The sequence below is a fragment of the Nycticebus coucang genome, chromosome 1 (genome assembly GCF_027406575.1).
Source record: "Nycticebus coucang isolate mNycCou1 chromosome 1, mNycCou1.pri, whole genome shotgun sequence".
NCBI lineage: Eukaryota > Metazoa > Chordata > Mammalia > Primates > Lorisidae > Nycticebus > Nycticebus coucang.
Genome location: NC_069780.1, coordinates 44,987,269 through 45,008,815, shown reverse-complemented (window position 1 = coordinate 45,008,815; position 21,547 = coordinate 44,987,269). Strand labels below are relative to the sequence as shown.

Here is a 21,547-nt window from a genome sequence, read left to right as displayed (position 1 = left end):
TCAGGTGATCCTCTTGACTCAGCTTCTTCCCTCTCTCCCTCCCCTATATCCCTCTTTGCCTCTCTGTTTCCCAAGCTGGAGTGCAGTGACACTATCATATTCACTGCCATCTCAAATTCCTGGACTCAAGCAATCCCCCTGCCTCAGGCTCCTGAGTAACTGGGACTGCAGGTGGGTGCATTGCACCAGCATGCCCGGCTAATTCTTTGAATTTTATTATTATTATTATTATTTTTTTTTTTATAGAAACAAAGTCTCACTGTATTTCCCAGCTGGTCTCAAACTCCTGGCCTCAAGCAATCTTCCCATCTTGCTTCCCAAGACAATAGGCATAATAAGCCACCACACTCAGCTTCTAAATTTGTAATCCTTTGGTATTAAATGAGGCACATATTCAGGCTAACAATGTTTGCACATTCATTCACATTTATAGATTTTGTTTTGAACCATGTGGTGATTATTAAAATGTGAGTTTTCTGTGGGTATCTCTCTTTTCCTTGTCTTCATGGACATGCTTAGGGCTCCAGCGCTGAGTCTGTCTGCCCTTGACCCATGTCTCCTGTGGGTGCTGGCTCCTCCCTAATGGGAGCTGGGCTCGGGCACAGTTTGCTGCCTCTGTGTCCTCCTGGCTCCAGGAGCATTCTCTGCACACCTCCTTGTTTCCCTGCCCCCTTGTGACATGTCCATAGCTTTATCCACCTTAGGGTGCCAGAGGTCGACCTTATGAGTCTTTCTCATGAAGACCTTTGATTATTTTTTAAAAATGACTTGCAGAGTTGAATCATTGGCACCTCCCCTCATCTTGAAGACTGTAGCGAGGGCTTCTTGGGACATCTCTCTCTTTGCACCTACTGTGGCTCAGAGTAAATTAGATGTCCCAGCAAGACCAGATTCCATTAGTGTTCCTCCCTTATTTCTCTTTCTAAGGAAGATCTTGTTTTATCTTTTATCCTGGATGAAATCTGCAATCAAATCCTTGGCTGTCACTCAGTCTTGAGACCTAGATCAGGATCCCTGTGATGATTCACTTCTCTGCTCTTTAGTTTTGAGGGGCAAGTCATGGATGAAGGCAGAAGCCTCTCTCAAAGCATTTGAAAGAAGACCCTCACTAAGACCCCTAGCTCCTCAGTGTCTTCTTCCAGGCTTTCAGCTTTCTCAGGAAGGTGATCAGAAATTTATCCAGCATATAATTCAGCAGGGATCTTCAATTTGCTGTGACTCCCTGACTCACACTCAAAGTGTCAGCTCAGGCTTAAAAGGTCCAGGAAGAAAAAACCACTCAGATTTCTTGTCTCCACACCATGGACTCTGGTCCTTTGGGTATCCCCTCCTAGGAGGCTGCCATGTTCATGTTCCAGTATTATTCATATGAGGCGCCAATATTTGTTCCTACAAGGAAGCCAGATCCCTTAGATTTATGTTGACACCTACATTCTTCATTTAGATTTAACAAAGCAAGGCAGGAGGATCACTGCAAAATGTCCAGAGACTGGCCAGTGGGGAGGATGTTAGGTCAGAGGCATGCAGGGAGACCAGGGTCACAGGGCAGTGCACAATTTATGATGTGACTTGAATTTTGGCTTATAAAAGATGACAGGTAATATTAAATGCTAATGAATATAAAATTAATTTTGAAAGGAACATATTACATGTAGATGTGTAGATGTAAGTGAATTATAGGTTATAAGATATGGCAGTTACTGTAACATACATTATAAGACAGCCCAGCTGCCTCCTCTGGCTCATATAACTGAGTAGCAATTTAAAGTCCTCAAAGTTTACTTACCTGGCTGAGCCTGTCAATTTCCACTTCTGTAGTCTTTCTGAATTTTTGAAATTCAGAGACCATATGTACATATGAACCTTATAAAACTTTTTAAAAAAGAAATAGCCACAGTATGGTAAGAGCACAGAACGATAAAGCCTCAGTGATTTTTTTTTTTTTTTAAATCCAACCTTAAGAAAACAGTCCTATTGTAATCCTTGTGTCAGTTTCACAACTAAAAATAAAGAATGCTGAGTTTTTGGCTTAAAAACAGAAAGCATTATTTCTATGGTTTGTGCAAATGGTCATGTCGTTCTTTACAGAATGCTTAAAACCAGAGCATTGCTGGTTTTTCTAAATACTGTGTCAGCAGTGGTTTAATAGCCAGCCCTATTAATCTCAAGGCAGCAGGAGCTCATTTTCACAGAGATACCAGGCCATATTTGTCCAAGTGTTCGGTATGTGACTCAGAAGTGTTCCTGAGCTTTAGGATGGCTTCCAGGTCTTTGCCAGAACTAACCTTCTTAGACATTTGAATCAAATTAAAGTTCCTCAGCTGAGATCTCGGCAGCGTAGTCTTTCCCTAATACAGTAATCCTCTCCACTCTTTAACCCCAAACATTAAAAGATTATCATGCAAACTCTCCGTGGCTCTGGACATCTCTTAATTAAAGCATAAAAAATAGGGCGGCGCCTGTGGCTCAGTCGGTAAGGCTCCGGCCCCATATACCGAGGGTAGCGGGTTCAAACCCGGCCCCGGCCAAACTGCAACCAAAAAATAGCCGGGCATTGTGGCGGGCGCCTGTAGTCCCAGCTACTCAGGAGGCTGAGGCAAGAGAATTGCTTAAGCCCAGGAGTTGGAGGTTGCTGTGAGCTGTGTGAGGCCACTGCACACTACCGAGGGCTATAAAGTGAGACTCTGTCTCTACAAAAAAAAAAAGCATAAAAAATATTGTAGTTAATAATATAGTCCAAATAACCTGTGTTTATTTTGTTAGGTATATTACAAATTCAAATAGTTAGAAAAGTAAGAATTCTTTTTAAAAAAGGTAATTTAATAGAGACAACTAAATTTGGGTTGTGACAACTTAAAAACACTTGTGCTTTTATCTCCGTTTCTCCCTGATGGTCTAAATCACAAGTGCTCTTTACCATCAATAACTTTTAGAAGAGTCAAGAGGATTTTTAGAAAATGCTCCTATTTTCTAAGACATCTTTTCGAAATAGTGGATGTTTAGAATATACTACATTCCAACTTTAAAGTACTTTTCTTCTTAAACTAACTCCTTTCCTGTCATAGTGAATTTTGAGAGCTTATTAAGTTGTCTGTGTTTGTGAAAACAAAGATTTCCTTTCCTGTTTTGTTTTTATTAGTTCCACCATTCTATTTCCAACATCTGGACCACATTGGAAGGAGACTGGACCACTATGAGAAGCCAGAGTTATCTCTAGGATCTTATGAATATGTTGCTACTTTGGATTACTGCAGAGTAAGTGTTCCCAGGACTTCAAATGTTTATACGTGGATGTCGGATTCAAGTGAATAACTTTCATGTGCAAAGAACTGACTCTTGATTCACAAAGAATTTTGGTGATACCAGGCAGATATAGAAATGCCTGAGACACAGATCCTGTCTTCTAGGTCATTAACATGATTCAGCGGCCAAACCATCCACTGGAGTGATCATTTTTAAAAACTGAAATATGGTGCCAGAAATAGAAAACTATAATTTTTATGTGCCTGCTAGATACAATATCCTAGGTTCTTAACACAGCAGTTGCACACAGTGCCTCTACCTTACTTGTTTTTATCAATAATCTCAGAAAACCTTTCCCTTCCAAGCCAAAAGCTTAACCAAAATGGTCAGTAGGACTATGGATGTGTATCTGTGCTCCCTTCTCCACTGCAGTCGTTATTTACCACAGTGGTTCAGACTCTCCGAATCCCCTTTAGACTGTATCAGGAGCTGGGACCGCGGCATGTGGTTTGCCAGCTCTAAAATGTAACTGTGAGATTCCCTCCCCCACCTCCTGCAAACCTCCATGGGTTCTTTCTTTTCTAAAAAGTTAAGTTAAAAAACATTTATTGCGGTGGCTCATGCCTATAATCCTAGCACTCTGGGAGGCCAAGGTGGGTAGATCACCTGAGCTTAGGTGTTTGAGACCAGCTTGAGCAAAAGTGAAACTCTGACTCTACTAAAAATAGAAAAACTAGCCAGGTATTGTGGTGGCGTCTGTAGTCCCAGTTACTCAGGATGCTGAGGGAAATGGATCATTTGAACTGAAGAAGTTTGAGGTTGTGCTGAGCTATGGTGCCAGGGCACTCTACCCAGGGTGACAGAGTGAGACTCTGTCTGAATACAAACAAATACATAAAACCAAAAAAAAAAAAACCCAACCATTTAGCTTTCCTTGGAAGGACATTATTAGACACCCCAAACTATCACCTCAGTCATATTATCTTCAATTGTATGGAACTCTCACCTCTTACTTTGAACCCTTCAATCCCTTAACAGCACTGTGCCTTTATAGCAGAATCTTTTTTTAACAGAATGTCTTTCCATTTTCCCGTCACATCTATGTGTATCCTGGCTGGAAAACTCCTACTTACTCTATAACACCTGGCTGAAATTTGTGTGTATGTGTGTGTGCGCGCGCACGCAAACATGTGCGTGTCCACGCTGTACTTTCTCTGCATGCATCATGGTAGTTATCTGCTACAGCTTCTGTTTTTACATAGAATTTGGTCTGCATGTGTGTTTTTTCCAGTTCTCCTCCTGGAGTTGAAATCTTCTTGTGTATCTACCCTCTTAGTCGATTCTGGTATCCTTAGGGTCCCGGTCTTGTCCTGGTCAACTTTATGACTTTTGCCACGTCTGGCACAGGGTGGGCAGTTGATCCATGTATGTAGAATGAATGATGGTGAATGAACATGTGAATTTGAAGATGTATTACTATTCCCAGGCCTGGCCATTTCCCTTCTCCAGTATCACAGTGATAATGACATCATTATGGGGACCTAGCAGAGTTTTCAAACCCTTCAGTGATTTGAAAGTCATATCTTCTTGCATTTCAGCTCAGATTTCAGCTTATATCTCTGAAGCAATATGTATGGACTCCAAGGAATGGGCCCATTATGACTTACTTTTTCGTTTCTGCTTTGAAAAATGAATGTCTACTGTTGCTCAATTTCCAGAAAACAACTTCTGACCCACAGTTTTCTTTCACAGATGTTCGCTGGGGGCAAGTATTGAGTATAGATAACAATGAACATTTGTTCTAACTGTGATTTTTTTCGGTTGACTGACTCTTAAAATTTCTTTTCTGTTATATAACTCATTCCATTTATTTTACTTTTTTATGTGATTGTTTTACACTGCATCACATAGGGCTAAGGTATTAAAGAAAACGTAATCCTTTATGACTTTAAAATTAAGTTAAGTTAAGCATTTGGGAAAATTTGGAAACATTTTTGGTACAAATGCTTTATTTCAGGGAAGAAGCATGTCCTAAAGTATAATTACTTTTGGGTAGTTTATTTGTTCGTAACTTCTGTTGACTGAAGGAGAATCATTGGGCAATACATAAACATTTAATGTTCTAATTAAGTGTAATAAAGCCATCCTAACTACCAATAGAAAATTTATTCATGGATCTTTGCAACTGTAGTATAAATTTAACCATGTTCTGAATTTCCAGTTCTCTGCCAGAAAGGCTACATTATCTTGATTTTATGCTTTTTTAGTAGAAACTTAGGCAGAGAGTCAAATCTATTTCTGGGAACAAAAGTCTTAGGATCTTCAAACTCTGTTATCTGGAAATATTCCAGAAGTCTAATTGATGGGAAATTTCACCCAGCAAACAAGAAACCAAATAAAAATTATACATTTTGAAGAATTTTCTAAGTTTAAATTAACTTTCATTATTCTAAGTAGGGCTCATAATAAATATGGTGTATACATTTTAAAATTTAATTATAATTTAAAATGTAATTAAAGTGTAATAATGAGTTGGCTTGGGGATTTGGATGACGAAAATGAGCTTATTTAATTTGTATGTGTATTTTTTTTTTTTTTTTTTTGCAGTTTTTGGCCGGGGCTGGGTTTGAACCCACCACCTCCAGCATATGGGGCTGGTGCCCTACTCCTTTGAGCCACAGGCTCTGCCCTGTATGTGTATTTTTTAATGCTACACATGCCAAAAAGGGAATTGCAAAATCACATTTTCCCTTTTTATTTTAGTTTAATGTCAATTTTAGATAATACAATTAGATGTTTATTAAACATTTACTATGTGTCAAACTCTATGTCAAATTCTTCCTTTGTAATTGTATAATTATATTCTCACATTATATTCTCACCGTGAATCCATGTGGTCAGTACCACCATTAAGTGAAGAAACTGAAGCTTAGTGAGTTTAAGTGCCCGTCTTAGGCCATATATCTAGATAGTGACAGAGCCAGAGTGACAGCCATTTTCTGTGTGACCACAGAACCCCTATTCCTTGTCCATATACACTGTGGTTGTATAAGCAAGTATTTACAAAATCACTCTGGAGTTCCCCTGGAGAAAAAAGACCTCAGCTATGTCAAATAACTAAGAATTTATTATTTATGTTTGTAGAATATATCTGCATATAAAGTATACCTGAAATGTAAAGTGTCCTTCCAAGTCAGCCTTTTTTTCTTGAATAAAATATGTACATTCTTCATTTAATTCTAATTCACTTTGACATTTTTTGGACTGCTAACATGTCGAAGGAGCTTGTCTTTGTGCTGTGAGTGATACCAGAGTTAGCAAGATGATAAACCTGTTCTTGAGGTGCTTCCATCTATACACCTGATAAGGGATGTATATGATTATGATATAAACTCAAATATGATGAATGCTGTAAGAATAGAAAAGTCAAGAGTGTCATAAGAAAATAGGATTTTTAGGCTTCAAAGGGGAAGTTAAGTTGGTTAAACCATGAGCAGGGGATCAACATATGAAAATGGAAAAGGGGGAACGGAATAGTGGGAAGAAACAGTTTCACAAAAGAATTGACAATTTACTCAGATTTCTTTAGGGGTGAGGCAGGCATCGTAGATGAGTCACATGGACCTACTGTGGAGAATAGGATAATTAGAATATTCTCCCTTCCCACAAGACATATTCAAATTTAAAGATTTTTTTTGAAACACTGTGCCAAACAAAACACTCTGCTAGCCAAATTCTTGGCTCAGGCCCACTAGTCTGTACAGACTTCTGGACAAGAGATGTTTTGAAAATGACTACCACTTAAGTTGTTAGGAGAATGTGAATTGGGAATAATGGGAAATAAAGCTGGGAAATTGTTTTGAGACACAGTTTATTTTTTTATTTTCTGGTGCATCTAGCATCATATCTTTGATCTCTTAGGTTTTTATACATGTTTGTTAAATGGTGAGTCTTGAGTGCCAGGGCATTGAAGAGCTTATGTTAATTCAGTAGGCCAAGGGGACAGTTAAAGTTAAGGATGACTTTCCATTAATTCATCCAACCATCCATCCATTCATGCGTTTTTTTCACTCAGTCTGTCAACCTCTTTCTAGTGCCATGCTATGTGCTGGGTGCTGAGCACCAGTAAGCTTCCTGTTCTTAGAGGAGTAGCATTGTGATCTGTATTTTGCCTTAGTTTTTTCTGACAACAGTATGTCAGAATAGAAGAGAGGAGAGAGATTGGAGGCAAGTAAGCATTAGAAGTTAGTGTAGTAGTCCAAGTAGGAGAAAATGAAGGTAATATGGTAATTCCTCAAGTAATTAGAAATAGAATTACCATATGACCATCAATTCCATTTTTGTTTATATTCCAAAATAGTTACAAGCAGAGTCTCAAAAATATATTTGCACATCTGCCTTCAAAGCAGCATTACACATAAAAGCCTAAAGGTGGAAGCAACCAAGTATCCATTGACAGATAAATGCATAAACAAAATGTGGTATATACATACAATGAAATATCATTCAGCCTTAAAAAGGAAGGGAAGTCTGACACATGCTGCAACTTGGATGAATATTGAGCATACTGCACTGCATGAAATAAACATGTTATTTTATTCTACTTACATGAGGTATCTAGAGTCGTCAGATTCATGGAGACAGTAAGTAGGATGGTGGTTGCCAGGAGAAGGTCAGTGGAAATTGTTTAATGGGCACAGAGTTTCAGTTTTACAAGATGAAAAGAGTTTTGTGATGGATGGTAGTGGTGTTGTACAACAATGGGAATGCACTTAATACTATTGAATGTACCCTTAAAATGGCTAAGATGGTGACTTTTATGTTATTTTTTTAAGCCAACTAAAACTAACAAAAAAGAGAGAAAAAACTCTAAATTTAGGCACTGAAACTAAAAGAAACTAAAAGGCCTTCACAGTTAACTGGTTGAGACAGTCAGATTTCAACCTCAGATTATTTTTTGGGGGGATTCTAAGAAATATTTTCATGACTTCTAGAATGTTGAGTCTGAGGTGCTGGCAGAACCTTCACGTGAATGTGTGCTATAGCTAATTGGAATGTGCTGGACTTGAGCTCAAAAAAGAGATGGGAGAGAATTTGAAGAGTCACCCATATAGAGATGCTGGTTGAAAATGAGCAAATGAATGCAATTCCTGTGATGGAACCCATGGTGAGAGGAAAGGAGAAGGGGTTCTTTGGTGAAAGACGAGGAAATGAAAAAGAGAAGCGAAGGTGGAAGCAACCAAGTATCTCTTGACAGATGAAAGGATAAACAAAATGTTCCGGAGTGAGAAAAATGGGGAGGAAAGGCTTCCCTGGCAGCTAAGGAAGCGAAAGCGGTGGTTGTGCCTGAGGTTGTAAAGAGGTAGAAGAGATTTAGGATGAGTGCAGGATTTTATTTCAAGTCTTTGTAGGTCAGTGACCTCTAAGAGAGCAGTTTTGGTAAAGCAACCTGGAGAACCAGATCTTTTTAGTGTGTGTGCATGTTAAGCTTGGTTGGACAAAGCAAGCTGAATTGAAAGGGTAGAATGATAGATTAAGGAAGGTAATGATGAGCTGTTACAGTTATCTAGGCATGAAATGAAGCTTCTAGGTGGTGAAGAGTAGGGATGGGAGAAAGTACCATGAAAGAATCATTTTGAGAAAAACAATGTGATGACTCAGTGATTGAAAGAAAAGGAAAAGCCATATCTAATTTCACATTTTCAAATCTTTGAGTTGGCATGTAGTGATGTAAAGATAGAAAAATTGGGAAGAGAGCATGATTTAGAGGAATGATGAATTAATTTTGCATATATTAAAAAACAAGGTATAGTGAAACATTTCTGTAGAAATACGAAGGTTGGAGATGTGGAAAATATTTAATGGGGAGTGGGTAATGCCGAATTTAGGAGAGAACAAGAATGGTAAGGTACATTTGGATTCATCACAAAGAGGTTTTTGTTTTATTAACAGAAATGGTTATTTAAATCAGCATAAATCTATGTTAGGAATTAGACAAGCAAGAATCAGGAATGATTTGCCCTAAGAATTACTCACGTAGATAGTGGAGTTCCTTCATCTCTTTTTTAGTTTTATTTTGGCAAAGGGATGAAGTTTTCAGGATGATGACTTTTAAGTCCTTTAATTTCTTTTTATTTAAAATGAAAGACTTTTATTAGAAATTGTTATATCTTCGCCTCGTCGTGGATATGGAATGAATCAATAAGATACAGACATTATCTAATTTTATAATAATTAAATACAATTTTATTTTAGAACATTTTTATGATTTATAATAAAGTTAAAAATATTTAGGTCTTAACTCTTTATTCTCTAGGTTACTAAAGTTGTTTGTGGCTGTCATTTCTAAATATTTAAGAAATAACTGAAGAGTCACTTCCTAAGAGCTTTTTGAACACTAGCCAGTAAAGGGACAAATAAGCAAGAAAATGTTTTCATAACAGCTGCTCCATGCTATAGTGATTGTTTGAAACAAAGAAAAGGCCTAACATTCCATTTTTACTATAGACGTATAAGAAATTATGTAAGCAATAATATGGTACAAATTTTTAGGTATGCAGTTATGTTTTTCTTTCTTTCTTTTAGCTTTTTTATCTTGTTTTTAATACAATGGTATATCCACTCTGATGGCAAACCATCCAGCCGAATCTCCACATCACACTTTACAAAACTGGTTGTGATTAGCAAATTAGTTAGCTTTGGCATGAGCTCGCTTGCCCATGACAGCCTGGAAGCCGGTTTTGATACTAGCGACAGAGCATCGAGAATGACAAGTTTCACACTATAAGAAATAAAGTTGGGTGTCCTTCTGCAGGATTGTGTCTGGTGATCGGCATGTGTGACAAACTCCTTGATATGTCTTCTCAAGACATTTTCTGTTTCTGTTGGAATCTTCCTTTGATTTCAAGCTGATTATTACCATCTATAGAGCGACTTGTACCCAATTTAGCTGATAAAAATGCAAGACGTTTTGCCTGACCATGTAATAGTTTACAGGTATCTATGAAATTAAGAAATTTTCTTGTTTCCTACTCAGATGACCTGTGGAGGTTTCATGACGAATTTCCTTTTCTCTCCAGCAGCCATATCTGGATACTTTTTCCTCATGATGTTGCTCGATTCATTAACTTCACATGTTTAGTCTCTTTCTGAGCCTGCCAAGGCAGGGCCCGTCTGGTTACTGAAAGAGATACCATCACCTTTTTTGCTGTCTTCATCTTCTAGAGCTTCATCTTTCTCTAGTATTTCATCCCCATCTTGGAATTTAACATTCTTCTTTATCTTCCTTTTATTGCCAAGCATAATGTCAAGGTCATCCTCTGGTTCAGCTGGTTCTTGAACATCACTTTTTTTTTTTTTTTCAATTAAATCATAGCTGTGTACATAATGGGATCATGAAGCACCATACACTGGTATTATATACCATTTGACACATTTTCATCACACTAGTTAACATAGCCTTCCTGGCATTTTCTTAGTTATTATGTTAAGACATTTATATTCTACATTTACTAAGTTTCACATATACCCTTGTAAGATGCACCATAGGTGTAATCCCACCAATCATCCTCCCTCCCCCTTCCCCATATTCATAGGTTATAACTGGGTTATCACTTTTATATGAAAGCCATAAATTAGTTTTATAGTAGGGCTGAGTACATTGGATACTTTTTCTTCCATTCTTGAGATACTTTACTAAGAAGAATATGTTCCACCTCCATCCATGTAAACATAAAAGAGGTAAAGTCTCCATCTTTCTTTAAGGCTGCATAATATTCCACAGTGTACATATGCCACAATTTATTAATCCATTCATGGAACGATGGGCACTTGGGCTTTTTCCATGACTTAGCAATTATGAATTGGGCTGCAATAAACATTCTGGTACAAATATTTTTGTTATAATGTGATTTTTGGTCTTCTGGGTATATACGTAGTAGAGGAATTATAGGAGTGAATAGCAGGTCTACTTTTAGATCTCTAAGTGTTCTCCAAACATCTTTCCAAAAAGGAATGTATTAATTTGCATTCCCACCAGCAGTGTAAAAGTGTTCCCTTTTCTCCACATCCATGCCAACATCTGTGGTCTTGGGATTTTGTGATATGGGCTAATCTTACTGGAGTTAGATGATACCTCCAAATAGTTATGATTTGAATTTCTCTGATGATTAAGGATGATGAGCATTTTTTCATATGTCTGTAGGCTGTGCGCCTGTCTTCTTCAGAGAAGTTTCTCTTCAAGTCCCTTGCCCAGCCTGCGATGGGATCACTTGTTCTTTTCTTGCTAATACATTTGAGTCCTCTGTGGATTCTTGTTATTAAACCTTTGACGGAGACATAACCTGCAAATATCTTCTCCCATTCTGAGGGCTGTCTGCTTCCTTTACTTACTGTGTTCATGGCTGTGCAGAAGCTTTTTAAGTTTGATCAGGTCCCAGGAGTGTATTTTTGAAGCTGCCTCAATTGCCCGGGGGTCCTCCTCATAAAATACTCCCCCAGACCGATTTCTTCAAGGGTTTTCCCTGCACTCTCTTCTAGAATTTTTATAGTTTCATAAGTTTAAGTCTTTAATCCAGTGAGAGTCTATCTTAGTTAATGGTGAAAGCTGTGGGTCCAGTTTCAGTCTTCTACAGGTTGCCAGGCAGTTCACACAGCACCATTTGTTAAATAGGGAATCTTTTCCCCACTGAATGTTTTTAATTGGCTTGTCAAAGATCAAATAATGGTAAGTAGCTGGGTTCATCTCTTGGTTCTCTATTCTGTTTCATACATCTACCTCTCTGTTTTTGTGCCAGTACCATGCTGTTTTGATCACTATCGATTTATAGTATAGTCTGAGGTCCGGCAGCATGATTCCTCTTGCTTTGTTTTTATTTCTGAGTAATGTCTCGCCTATTGGAGGTTTTTTCTCATTCCATATAAAACGAAGTATTATTTTTTCAAGATCTTTAAAGTATGACAGTGGAGCTTTAATAGGGATTGCGTTAAAATTGTATATTGCTTTGGGTAGTATGGACATTTTAACAATGTTGATTCTTCCCAGCCATGAGCATGATATGTTTTTCCATTTGTTAACATTTTCAGCTATTTCTTTTCTTAGAGTTTCATAGTTCTCTTTTTTGAGATCTTTCACGTCATTTGTTAGATAAATTCCCAAATATTTCATCTTCTTTGGCACTACTGTGAACAGAATAGAGTCCTTAATGTTTTTTCAGCTTGACTATTGTTGGTATATATAAAGGCTACTGATTTATGAATGTTAATTTTATAACCTGAGATGCTGCTGTATTCCTTGATCACTTCTAAGAGTTTTGTAGTAGAATCCCTGGTGTTTTCCAGATATACAATCATATCATCTGTGAAGAGCAAAAATTTGATCTCTTCTGACCCTATATGGATACCCTTGATTGCCTTTTCTTTCCTAATTGCAATGGCTAAAACTTTCATTACAATGATATAGAGCAGTGGAGACAACAGGCAACCTTGCCTGGTTCCTGATGTGAGTGGAAATGATTTCAGTTTAACTCCATTCAATACGATATTGGCTGTGGGTTTGCTGTAGATGGCCTCGATCAGTTTAAGAAATGTCCCTTCTATACCAATTTTCTTAAGTGTTCTGATCATAAAGGGATGCTGGATATTATCAAAAGCTTTTTCTGCATCAATTGAGAGAATCATATGGTTTTTGTTTTTTAATTTGTTTATGTGCTGAATTATATTTATAGATTTATGTATATTGAACCAGCCTTGAGACCTGGGATAAAACTGACTTGGTCATGATGTATAATTTGTTTGATGTGCTGCTGGATTCTGTTTGTTAGAGTCTTGTTGAATATTTTTGCTTCTATATTCATTAGTGATATTGGTCTATAATTTTCTTTTCTTATTGGGTCTTTTCATGGTTTGGGGATCAGGGTGATGTTTATTTCATAGAACGTGTTGGGTAGTCTTCCTTCTTTTTCTATATTTGGAATAGGTTGAGTAATATAGGTACTCGTTCCTCTTTAAAGGTTAGGTAGAATTCTGACGTGAATCCATCTGGTCCCGGGCTTTTCTTTTTAGGGAGATTTTGTATGGTTGATGCTATTTCAGAACTTGATATTGGCCTGTTCAACATTTCCACTTGATTCTGGCTAAGTCTTAGAAGGTGATGTACTTCCAAGTATTGGTCAGTATTTCTGAGAATAAAGTTTCTTGTAATATTCATTAAGGATTTTTTGAATTTCTGAGGAGTCTGTTGTTATTTAGTGTTTGTCATTTCTGATTAATGAAATTAAAGATTTTACTCTTTTCTTCCTGATTAGGTCAGCCAAAGGTTTATCTATTTTATTGACCTTTTCAAAAAACCAACTTTTGGATTTATTTATCTGTTGTATAATTCTTTTGTTTTCAATTTCATTCAATTCTGCTCTAATTTTGGTTATTTCTTTTCTTCTACTGTGTTTGGGGTCGGAATGTTCTTCCTTTTCCAGTTGCTTGAGATGTCTATTAAGTTGTTAACTTCCTCTATTTTCCTTCTCTTGAGAAAGGCTTGCAGTGCTATAAATTTCCCTCTTAGGACTGCCTTTGCGGTATCCCAGAGGTTCTGGTAATTCGTGTCTTCATCATCGTTTTGTTCCAAAAATTTGGCAATTTCCTTCTTAATCTCATCTCTGACCTACCTAGCATTCAGCGTAAAGTTATTTAACTTCCATGTTTTTTGTATGAGTATGCAGATTCCTGTTGTTACTGACTTCAACTTTTATTCCATGGTGGTCCGAGAAGATGCAGGGAATAATTTCTATTCCTTTAAATTTACTGAGGTTAGACTTGTGACCTAAGAAGATTTTGGACTATGTTCCACGGGCTGATGAGAAGAATATGTATTCAGTTTTGTTGGGATGAAATGTTTTGCAGATGACTGTTAAATCCAAATGTTGGATGGTTAGGTTTAAATCTAAAATTTCTTTGCTTAGCTTCTTCTTGGTGGATCTATACAACACTGCCAAAGGAGTGTAAAATCTCTGACTATAATGGCGCTGGAGGAAATCAAGTTCCTCATAACTGTTAGAGTTTCTCTTATAAATTGAGGTGCATTCTGATTGGGTGCATGAATATTAATAATTGAAATCTCATAATATTGAGTATTACACTTAACAAATATGAAGTGACCATTCTTATCCTTCCTTACTTTTGTTGGTTTAAAGCCTATTGTATCTGCAGATAGAATTGCAACACCTGCTTTTTTCTGATTTCCATTTGCCTGAAATATGGATGACCATCCTTTCACCCTGAGTCTATATTTATCTTTTAAGGTAAGATGAGATTCTTGTATGCAGCAAATATCTGGCCTGAGTTTTTGTATGCAGTCAGCCAACCTGTGCCTTGTTAGAGGACTGTTTAAGCTGTTCACATTAATGGAGAATATTTATAAGTCTGGTAAAATTTGGGGTTTCCAGTTTTTCAAAAGTCCAGTGGACATTTTTAATCCTTTTGCTTCTTTGGAAGTTGGAGTTTGATCAAAAGTTTCTGAGTGAGTTTACTTTTGTGGTAGAGGATTGTGCTTGTTATGGAGGATAGGTCTGAGAATATCCTGACAAGCTGGTTTGGTTATGGCAAATTTCTTCAACATGTGAATGTCATTAAAATATTTAATTTCTCCATCATAAATGAAACTCAGTTTAGCTGGATACAGGATCCGGCATTGAAAGTTATTTTGTTTTAGGAGATTAAAAGTCGATGACCACCCTCTTCTGGCTTGAAAGGTTTCAACAAAGAGATCTGCAGTCATTCTAATATTCTTCCCTTTGTAGGTTATGGTTTTCTTTACATTTGGCTGCTTTCAGAATTTTCTTCTTCATATTAAGTTCAGTGAAGTTAATTATGATGTGCCTGGGGGATGACTTATTTGGGTTGAGTTGTGCCGGGGTTCTGAAACTTTCTGCTATCTGAATTTCAGAATCTCTTGGCATGTCTGGAAAGTTCTCTTTCATAATTTCATGGAGACGAGCCTCTGTGCCTTGCGAAGCCACTTCATCGCTTTCAGAGATTCCAATGAGGCAGATATTAGCCTTCTTCGAATTATCCCAGAGCTCTCTGAGAGAATGATCTGTTTTTACTCTCCATTTCTCTTCCTTTTTGAGAGTTTGGGAGCGTTCAAAAGCTTTGTCTTCAATGTCAGAAATTCTTTCTTCTTCTTGCTCCACTCTGTTACTGAGGGATTCTACTGTATTTTTCAGATCTTTGAGGGCTGCAAATTCTTGCTTCAATGTGTCAAAATCTTTGATGGTTTTATCTTTAAATTCCTTGAATTCTTGAGACAACTTTTTAATTGCTCCTCGAATTTCTAATTCCAACTTTTCCTCCATTCTACTAATCTTGTTTGCAATCCAAAATCTGAATTTGATTTCCGACATCTTGGCCATCTGTTTATGAATGGGATCTTCTGTTAGATCTGCCATATCTTTCCTTGGGGGGGGGGTTATCTACTCTGGGTATTCATGTTACCAGAGTTTTTCTGCTGATTCTGCCCCATGATTATTTTACACCGTTTGACTAGATGAGTAGATAAAGAAAAGTTGGGTTCGGGGCTCCAGGATTAGTGATTGACCAGCCCTTTGCCCAAAAGCTGGGACTAGTGTCTGTACCTTTTCCCCTGGAGCTTTGCCGAGGACCTGTATGGTTCTATGGCCTGAGAAGCTGGTGACCTGCTTGGTGTGGTGGGGCCAAGTGGCTCTGTCTTGTTTTCAGCTGGTTTCTGTCTGACCCTAGTGAAACAGTTACTCTGGGTTTAATTCTCAACTGTGGAGAAAATACCAGCAATTAAGTCACCCCGCCCCCTATAGGCAACAATTGGAAAAGGAAAATCAAACCTTCCTACAACTACACACCCAGGGTACCACTTGGATAGTCCTCAGCCGATTGGTTCAGTTCAAAAGGTCCAAATCAATTGTCTCAATCAGCACCTGTCTCAGTTGGTGAAGTTTAAAAGGTCACTGGCAACTAGATCGCATGGGTCTGCTGACAATTGAAATATGACTTGCTCTAGTGCTCCATGAGGTCAGGAGGACCCACCCAGCAAATAGATTAGTCTGGGAAGATTGATGCCTCCTTCCCTACCTTGCACCTCTGTCACATCCAGTCACTGATAGCCCTGCAGAGCTTTGACCCAGTTGTCTCCAATGAGCAGATACTCCAGGGGTTTGCACCTGCCTGAATCACAAGGAGGTATATGTCTCCTCAGCCAGGCCCCTGCTCTCTGCCCCTTATTGATGTTACTGACAGAACAGAACAACTTTGCGGAATTTGTTTCTGTCCCTTCTAAATTCCCCTTCAGAAGAGAAGTTTCTTGAGTTCATAGAACCTATGCCTTAAGCCCTGTCTGTGCCGCTGTCTCGTCTCAGCTGTAGTTTGTATTCACAGCACTGTTACCTGTTAGTTCCTGCTTCTGCCTGCCCTCCTTTGTTTAGGCTGATGATCCCCTGGGGTGTGGGTGTGTCTTAGGCTTAGTAAAGCTGTCCTCTGGGTCAGCCCTGCCCTGGGAATCAGCTGGCTCTGTGCATGTATTCCCTGCACTCCACCCAGGCCGGTGACACCTCAGGAAAACTCTTTACTCACAGGGCCTGTGTTTCTGTCCCAGATCTGTTCCACTGGTGGTTGCCACCTGAGAAGATGCCCGTCCTCCTCTGGTTGCTTAGAGAGATAGGTGGTGTGACTCCGGAATATCCAAGGGCGAGCCCTATTGTTGCCAAAAATGGCTACTGTTCTGTGCCTTGGGGCACTGCCGCTCCTGTATGTTCCCTATCAGCCAACAGTCCTCTCCTCACTCCTGTGCCACAGAATCACCACCAAGCAGCAGCAGTCCAAACCCTGTCCACACCTCTCAAGAAAACACCCAAGAATCTAGATTCTTGGGGGACAGGCCTCCAGACCTTATAGTGAGAGTGGAGAGGAGTGCTGGGAGCTCAGAATTGCAGGTAGAGGATATATACGGTTTTACACAGTTTTATACCTATCAGGAGAGCACCATGGCACCCCAATAGAGGAAGTACGTCCAGTTTTTAGAGGGTCTCTCCTGTGAAGTATAATGGGAGGACTTTTGAACTCTGCTTGTTTGTTTATAGGGTACTCCGAGCTGTTCTCATGTGGGAGGGGACTCCCATCTGCTTGGTGATGGATTTTGTACCTTTTGTTTGTATCCTTGGGGTCGCAGCTCACCTCAGCAGGGTTGATGTGCGTTCTTCAACCTTCTCTCTTGGCGCAGCTCTAATCTGCCAGGTTACTTGCTAAATTTCTGTCCTTTAACTCTCCTTCTGGATGGGAGCCTTTGTGGAAAGCTGGCTTCAGTCAGTCATCTTTTCTCCGCCCCTTGAACATCACTTTCAATCTTAAGATCCTTTACACTTTCTTCAGCTTCATCAATATCAAATATCATTTTGGGGGCGGCGCCTGTGGCTCAAGGAGTAGGGTGCCGGTCCCATATGCTGGAGGTGGCAGGTTCAAACCCAGCCCTGGCCAAAAACCACAAAAAAAAAAAAAAAAAAAAAAAATATCATTTTTGGTTTATTCTTCTTTTTCTTTTGATTAAAGAAGTTCAAGTCATCTAGATCATCAGAAGCATCTTTTTTCCTACTGTCCTCTTCATCAGCTTCTGTATCTTTGTCCTGAGTCAGCTCTGGCTCCCCTTCTTTTGTTTTTGAGGGCTGGGTTTCTTCTGTTTGGGCATCTCCTTCCTCATCTAAAATAAAGGGCTTCTTCTTCTTTTTCTTCTTGCTCATAGTAGGATCAAAAATCATCCAATTTTCAGGTCTTCACTCCTTGAGTTTATCCAAAGTGGAGAATATTTCACTTTCTGTGAGCACATTTACTTGCTTCTCCACCATTTCCTTGCCATGTGATCAAGACTTTCCATGACCTCGTCTCCGGACATGGTTGCAGTTCAAGTGGGCTCGGCATGGATGAGAACTTGGACACATCAGCCCAGGTCCTAGCAGCAGCACAGATCCTGCCAGTACCTCTCCCACCACTGTACTCTACATTTTCGTATATAATTTCATATGCTTAGAATTGAAAGATTTAAAAATAATGATATCCAAGTTAATTAAAGTTTATTGCAGTTTCAAGAATAGACACTAATTATTCCATGTACTCTTTCTTAGCACAGTTTGTTGACATTCCAAACATTTTGTCCCATAAGGCAGAGTGTTATAAGCAAGGCTGGCCACAATACTATACTCTCCCTCTGGCAGTGGTAATAGTGAAATTTTCAGAGCTTTGTAAAAGTGAACCTTCTCTGCTAGTTGTTACAGGATGGTTTAATTCAAAAGTATTACAGTACTATTTAATTCAATACTAGGATCCAGATCATACCCTAGAAAATAGCTTCTTTGATCTTTTTTATAGCATCAAAGACTATATTCTAGAAGATGATTTAGTTGCACGGATGTTATATCCTAAGTATTCAGATGTTCTAAAGAGTGTTTACATTTGGTTATGAAATGTATTTACTGTCTAATTATATCTATTTATGTGATATGCTTGCCTTCCTATAGAAGAATAAGCCTCCCAACCCACCAGCCTTTATCTTCATGATTGATGTTTCATATAGTAACATAAAGAACGGACTTGTCAAGCTTATATGTGAAGAACTAAAGACCGTGCTGGAAAAACTTCCAAAGTAAGAAAGCTGCCATTTTTTTATAACTTTTTATAACTTATAACTGAATTAATTTATTGGCCAGAAAGCAAGTGTTGAGTGACCAGTTGATATATTTTGCTAATGAAGACATTGAGTAATTAGTTATAAATCAGGCAGCACCATTCTTTTGAGTCTTTAAAAAGTCAGAGTGATCTTTCATACAAAGCAAAAGAAACAAACTGATAAGAAAATGCTATGGTAAAGAAAACATTCAAAATACATTATAAATTGTAAGGAAAATCCCAACGGTGCGGTGGTAAAGACTTTGTAAGCCTGTTATTCACTTTTCAAAGCATTGATTTCCCAATGGAAACTAATAGTTGCTGGGCATGGTAGAGGGTTTGAAGGGGTGACGGAAAATGAACTGTTGCCCTTTTTTTTTTCGAGACAGAGTCTCTTGTGTTACCCAGGCTAGAGTGCCATGGCATCAGCTTAACTGATAGCAACCTCGAACTCCTGGGTTGAAGTGACCCTTCTGCCTCAGCCTCCTGAGTAACTGGGACTATAGACACCTGCCACAATGTCTGAATAGTTTTTCTGTTTTTAGTAGAGACAGGGGTCTCACTTTTCCCAGGCTGGTCTTGAACTCCTGAGCTCAAAGGAATCTTCCACCTTGGCCTCCCAGAGTGCTAGGATTCCAGGCGTGAACTACCTCACTGGCCTGAACTGTTGTCTTATGGCAGGGATGTTAACTTTTTAGTCAAATTTCCCTTTGCTCACAGTTATACACTGTCAGCTTACTGCCTCTGTGTCCTATAATGTAGCCCAAAGTGCACTACTTCCCTTGGTGTTGCAGAGGGACAGTGCACGCAGGAAAGGTAGAAAACGAATTCCAATAGCAAACAGATGAGCTTACCCCAGACCTTAATCAAGACTTCAGACTGTATTTTAAAAAGGCTCTTTGGCATATTACCTGCATCTAAATCCAATTGATGGCAATCTTACCATAAAAAATATAAAGTTACACGCACACACAGTCCAAACTAAATTTCAGGGGGGAAAAAACAACCAGATTTGTTTTGAGAGATAAAGGGTAAAAAGTATTTTGGCATGAATAAAAACTTTTCAGAGAAAGATTTAAAAAGTGACAGGGAATAACTAGCTGTATCTTTTAATTTCTTTTCTTCTATCATCTCTCCTAAAACAAATATCAACATAGGTTCTATTTTTAAATTCTGTTAGTGTACAAACTAGATGTTTAGCATGGGGATCTAGCATCTAGTAAGGAGATTCAGGAGCAGGGAGGACGCCATCCTTCATGAGAGAAGACATGCTGAAAAAGATAAACCAGCCTAGTAAACGGCACCTGTAACCTGGTATCTGTACCAGTCCCTACATCTCCCACCTCTTCCCTCCCTCCTGGAACAAAAGAAGTCTGTCCTGGAAGGGGATGTTCTTTGAGGGTGGGGGGATTGTCTTTAGCCCTCAGGACTCTGTGGAACTGTGGCTGCCCACTCCTCTGTATTCTTTCTCATATGACTGGTGCTTTGGCACATGTGAGACTCAGAGGAATGAACCCTGGACCTCCCAGGAGTACTTTTGTTTGTATCTGTGAAGCTGAAGTCATAATATTCTTGAAGATGGTTTGGAAAAGCAGTGAGGATGTTTAAAAAACCCTGAGCCGATTTCAAACTAAATTCTAAAATGAAGAATGAGCTGGGAGCAAGTTGGAGATGGTGGCATAAGAAGGGCATCTGATACCCACAGACTTATTTGTGACTGTAGTTTCCCTCACCCTGTTCTTAGAGAGACTTGGGCAGTATGGATTTTCTGCTGAGTATGATGTATTGTATCATAGAACTCTCTCATGAGTTGGTTTCATCCTAAATCTGAAATTTGAACCTAGCTAATAAGAAAAGAAACTACTTTAATTTCTGGAAATGGTCTTTTTCTCTCTATGTCTTTTCTCAAACTGGTTTGAACTGGGCTAACCTATTTTCATAGGCAGTTACTTCACCACTCTCTGGTTCCTTTTCAACATGGTGGTGCTATGACACAACCTGTTGATGTGACATCATACACTTTCTTCCCTTCAGTGTCATAACTTTATATCCCATAAGTGGCTTTGGCAAAAGATAGGAACAAAAAATAAAAGGACATTTTTGGTTATTCTTTACCACTATTCAAATATCTCTCTTAAAAGAGTTCATTCAATCCAACTACCTTTTTCTCCTTTATCTTTTAAAACAAACCTGGCTGTTTTTTTCTGTCCTGAAATTTATTTTGGGCTGCACATGTGTGTAACTTTATTGTCTATGGAAAGAGTGCCATCAGGGCGGCACCTGTGGCTCAAGGAGTAGGGCACCGGCCCCATATACGGGGGGTGGCGGGTTCAAGCCCGGTCCAGGCCAAAACTGAAAAAAAAAAGAGTGCCATCAATTTGATTTGCTTCTTTGTACCAAAGCAGGTAATATGCCAAATAGCCTTTTGAAGCACAGCTTGAAGTTGTGATTAACATTTTAGGGCATGTTAATCTCTTAGCTAATCTTTTGGAAAAGGAAGGCCTCATTATTTCCTGTTTAATTCTGAATCTTGGCCTCCCAAGATTGCCAGACTTTTCTGACTTCTCTAGAACTGGAAAGAGATTATAAATGTTTTACCTGTTGTTCAGAAGAAGCTCTTGGATTA

At 38.7% G+C, this 21,547-nt stretch overlaps 1 protein-coding gene and 1 pseudogene across 2 annotated transcripts in view; one reads left to right on the top strand and one right to left on the bottom strand.

The window, feature by feature from the left end:
- Window positions 1–21,547, top strand: part of SEC24D (SEC24 homolog D, COPII coat complex component) — a 129,292-nt gene that overhangs the window by 62,510 nt on the left and 45,235 nt on the right. For both annotated transcript variants that reach the window (XM_053572074.1, XM_053572053.1), the window contains exons 10-11: window positions 3,140–3,255; window positions 18,774–18,898. In XM_053572074.1, coding sequence (XP_053428049.1) covers window positions 3,140–3,255; window positions 18,774–18,898 — 241 coding nt within the window. The remainder of the gene's footprint in view (window positions 1–3,139; window positions 3,256–18,773; window positions 18,899–21,547) is intronic.
- Window positions 9,855–18,017, bottom strand: LOC128572279 (eukaryotic translation initiation factor 2 subunit 2-like; annotated as a pseudogene).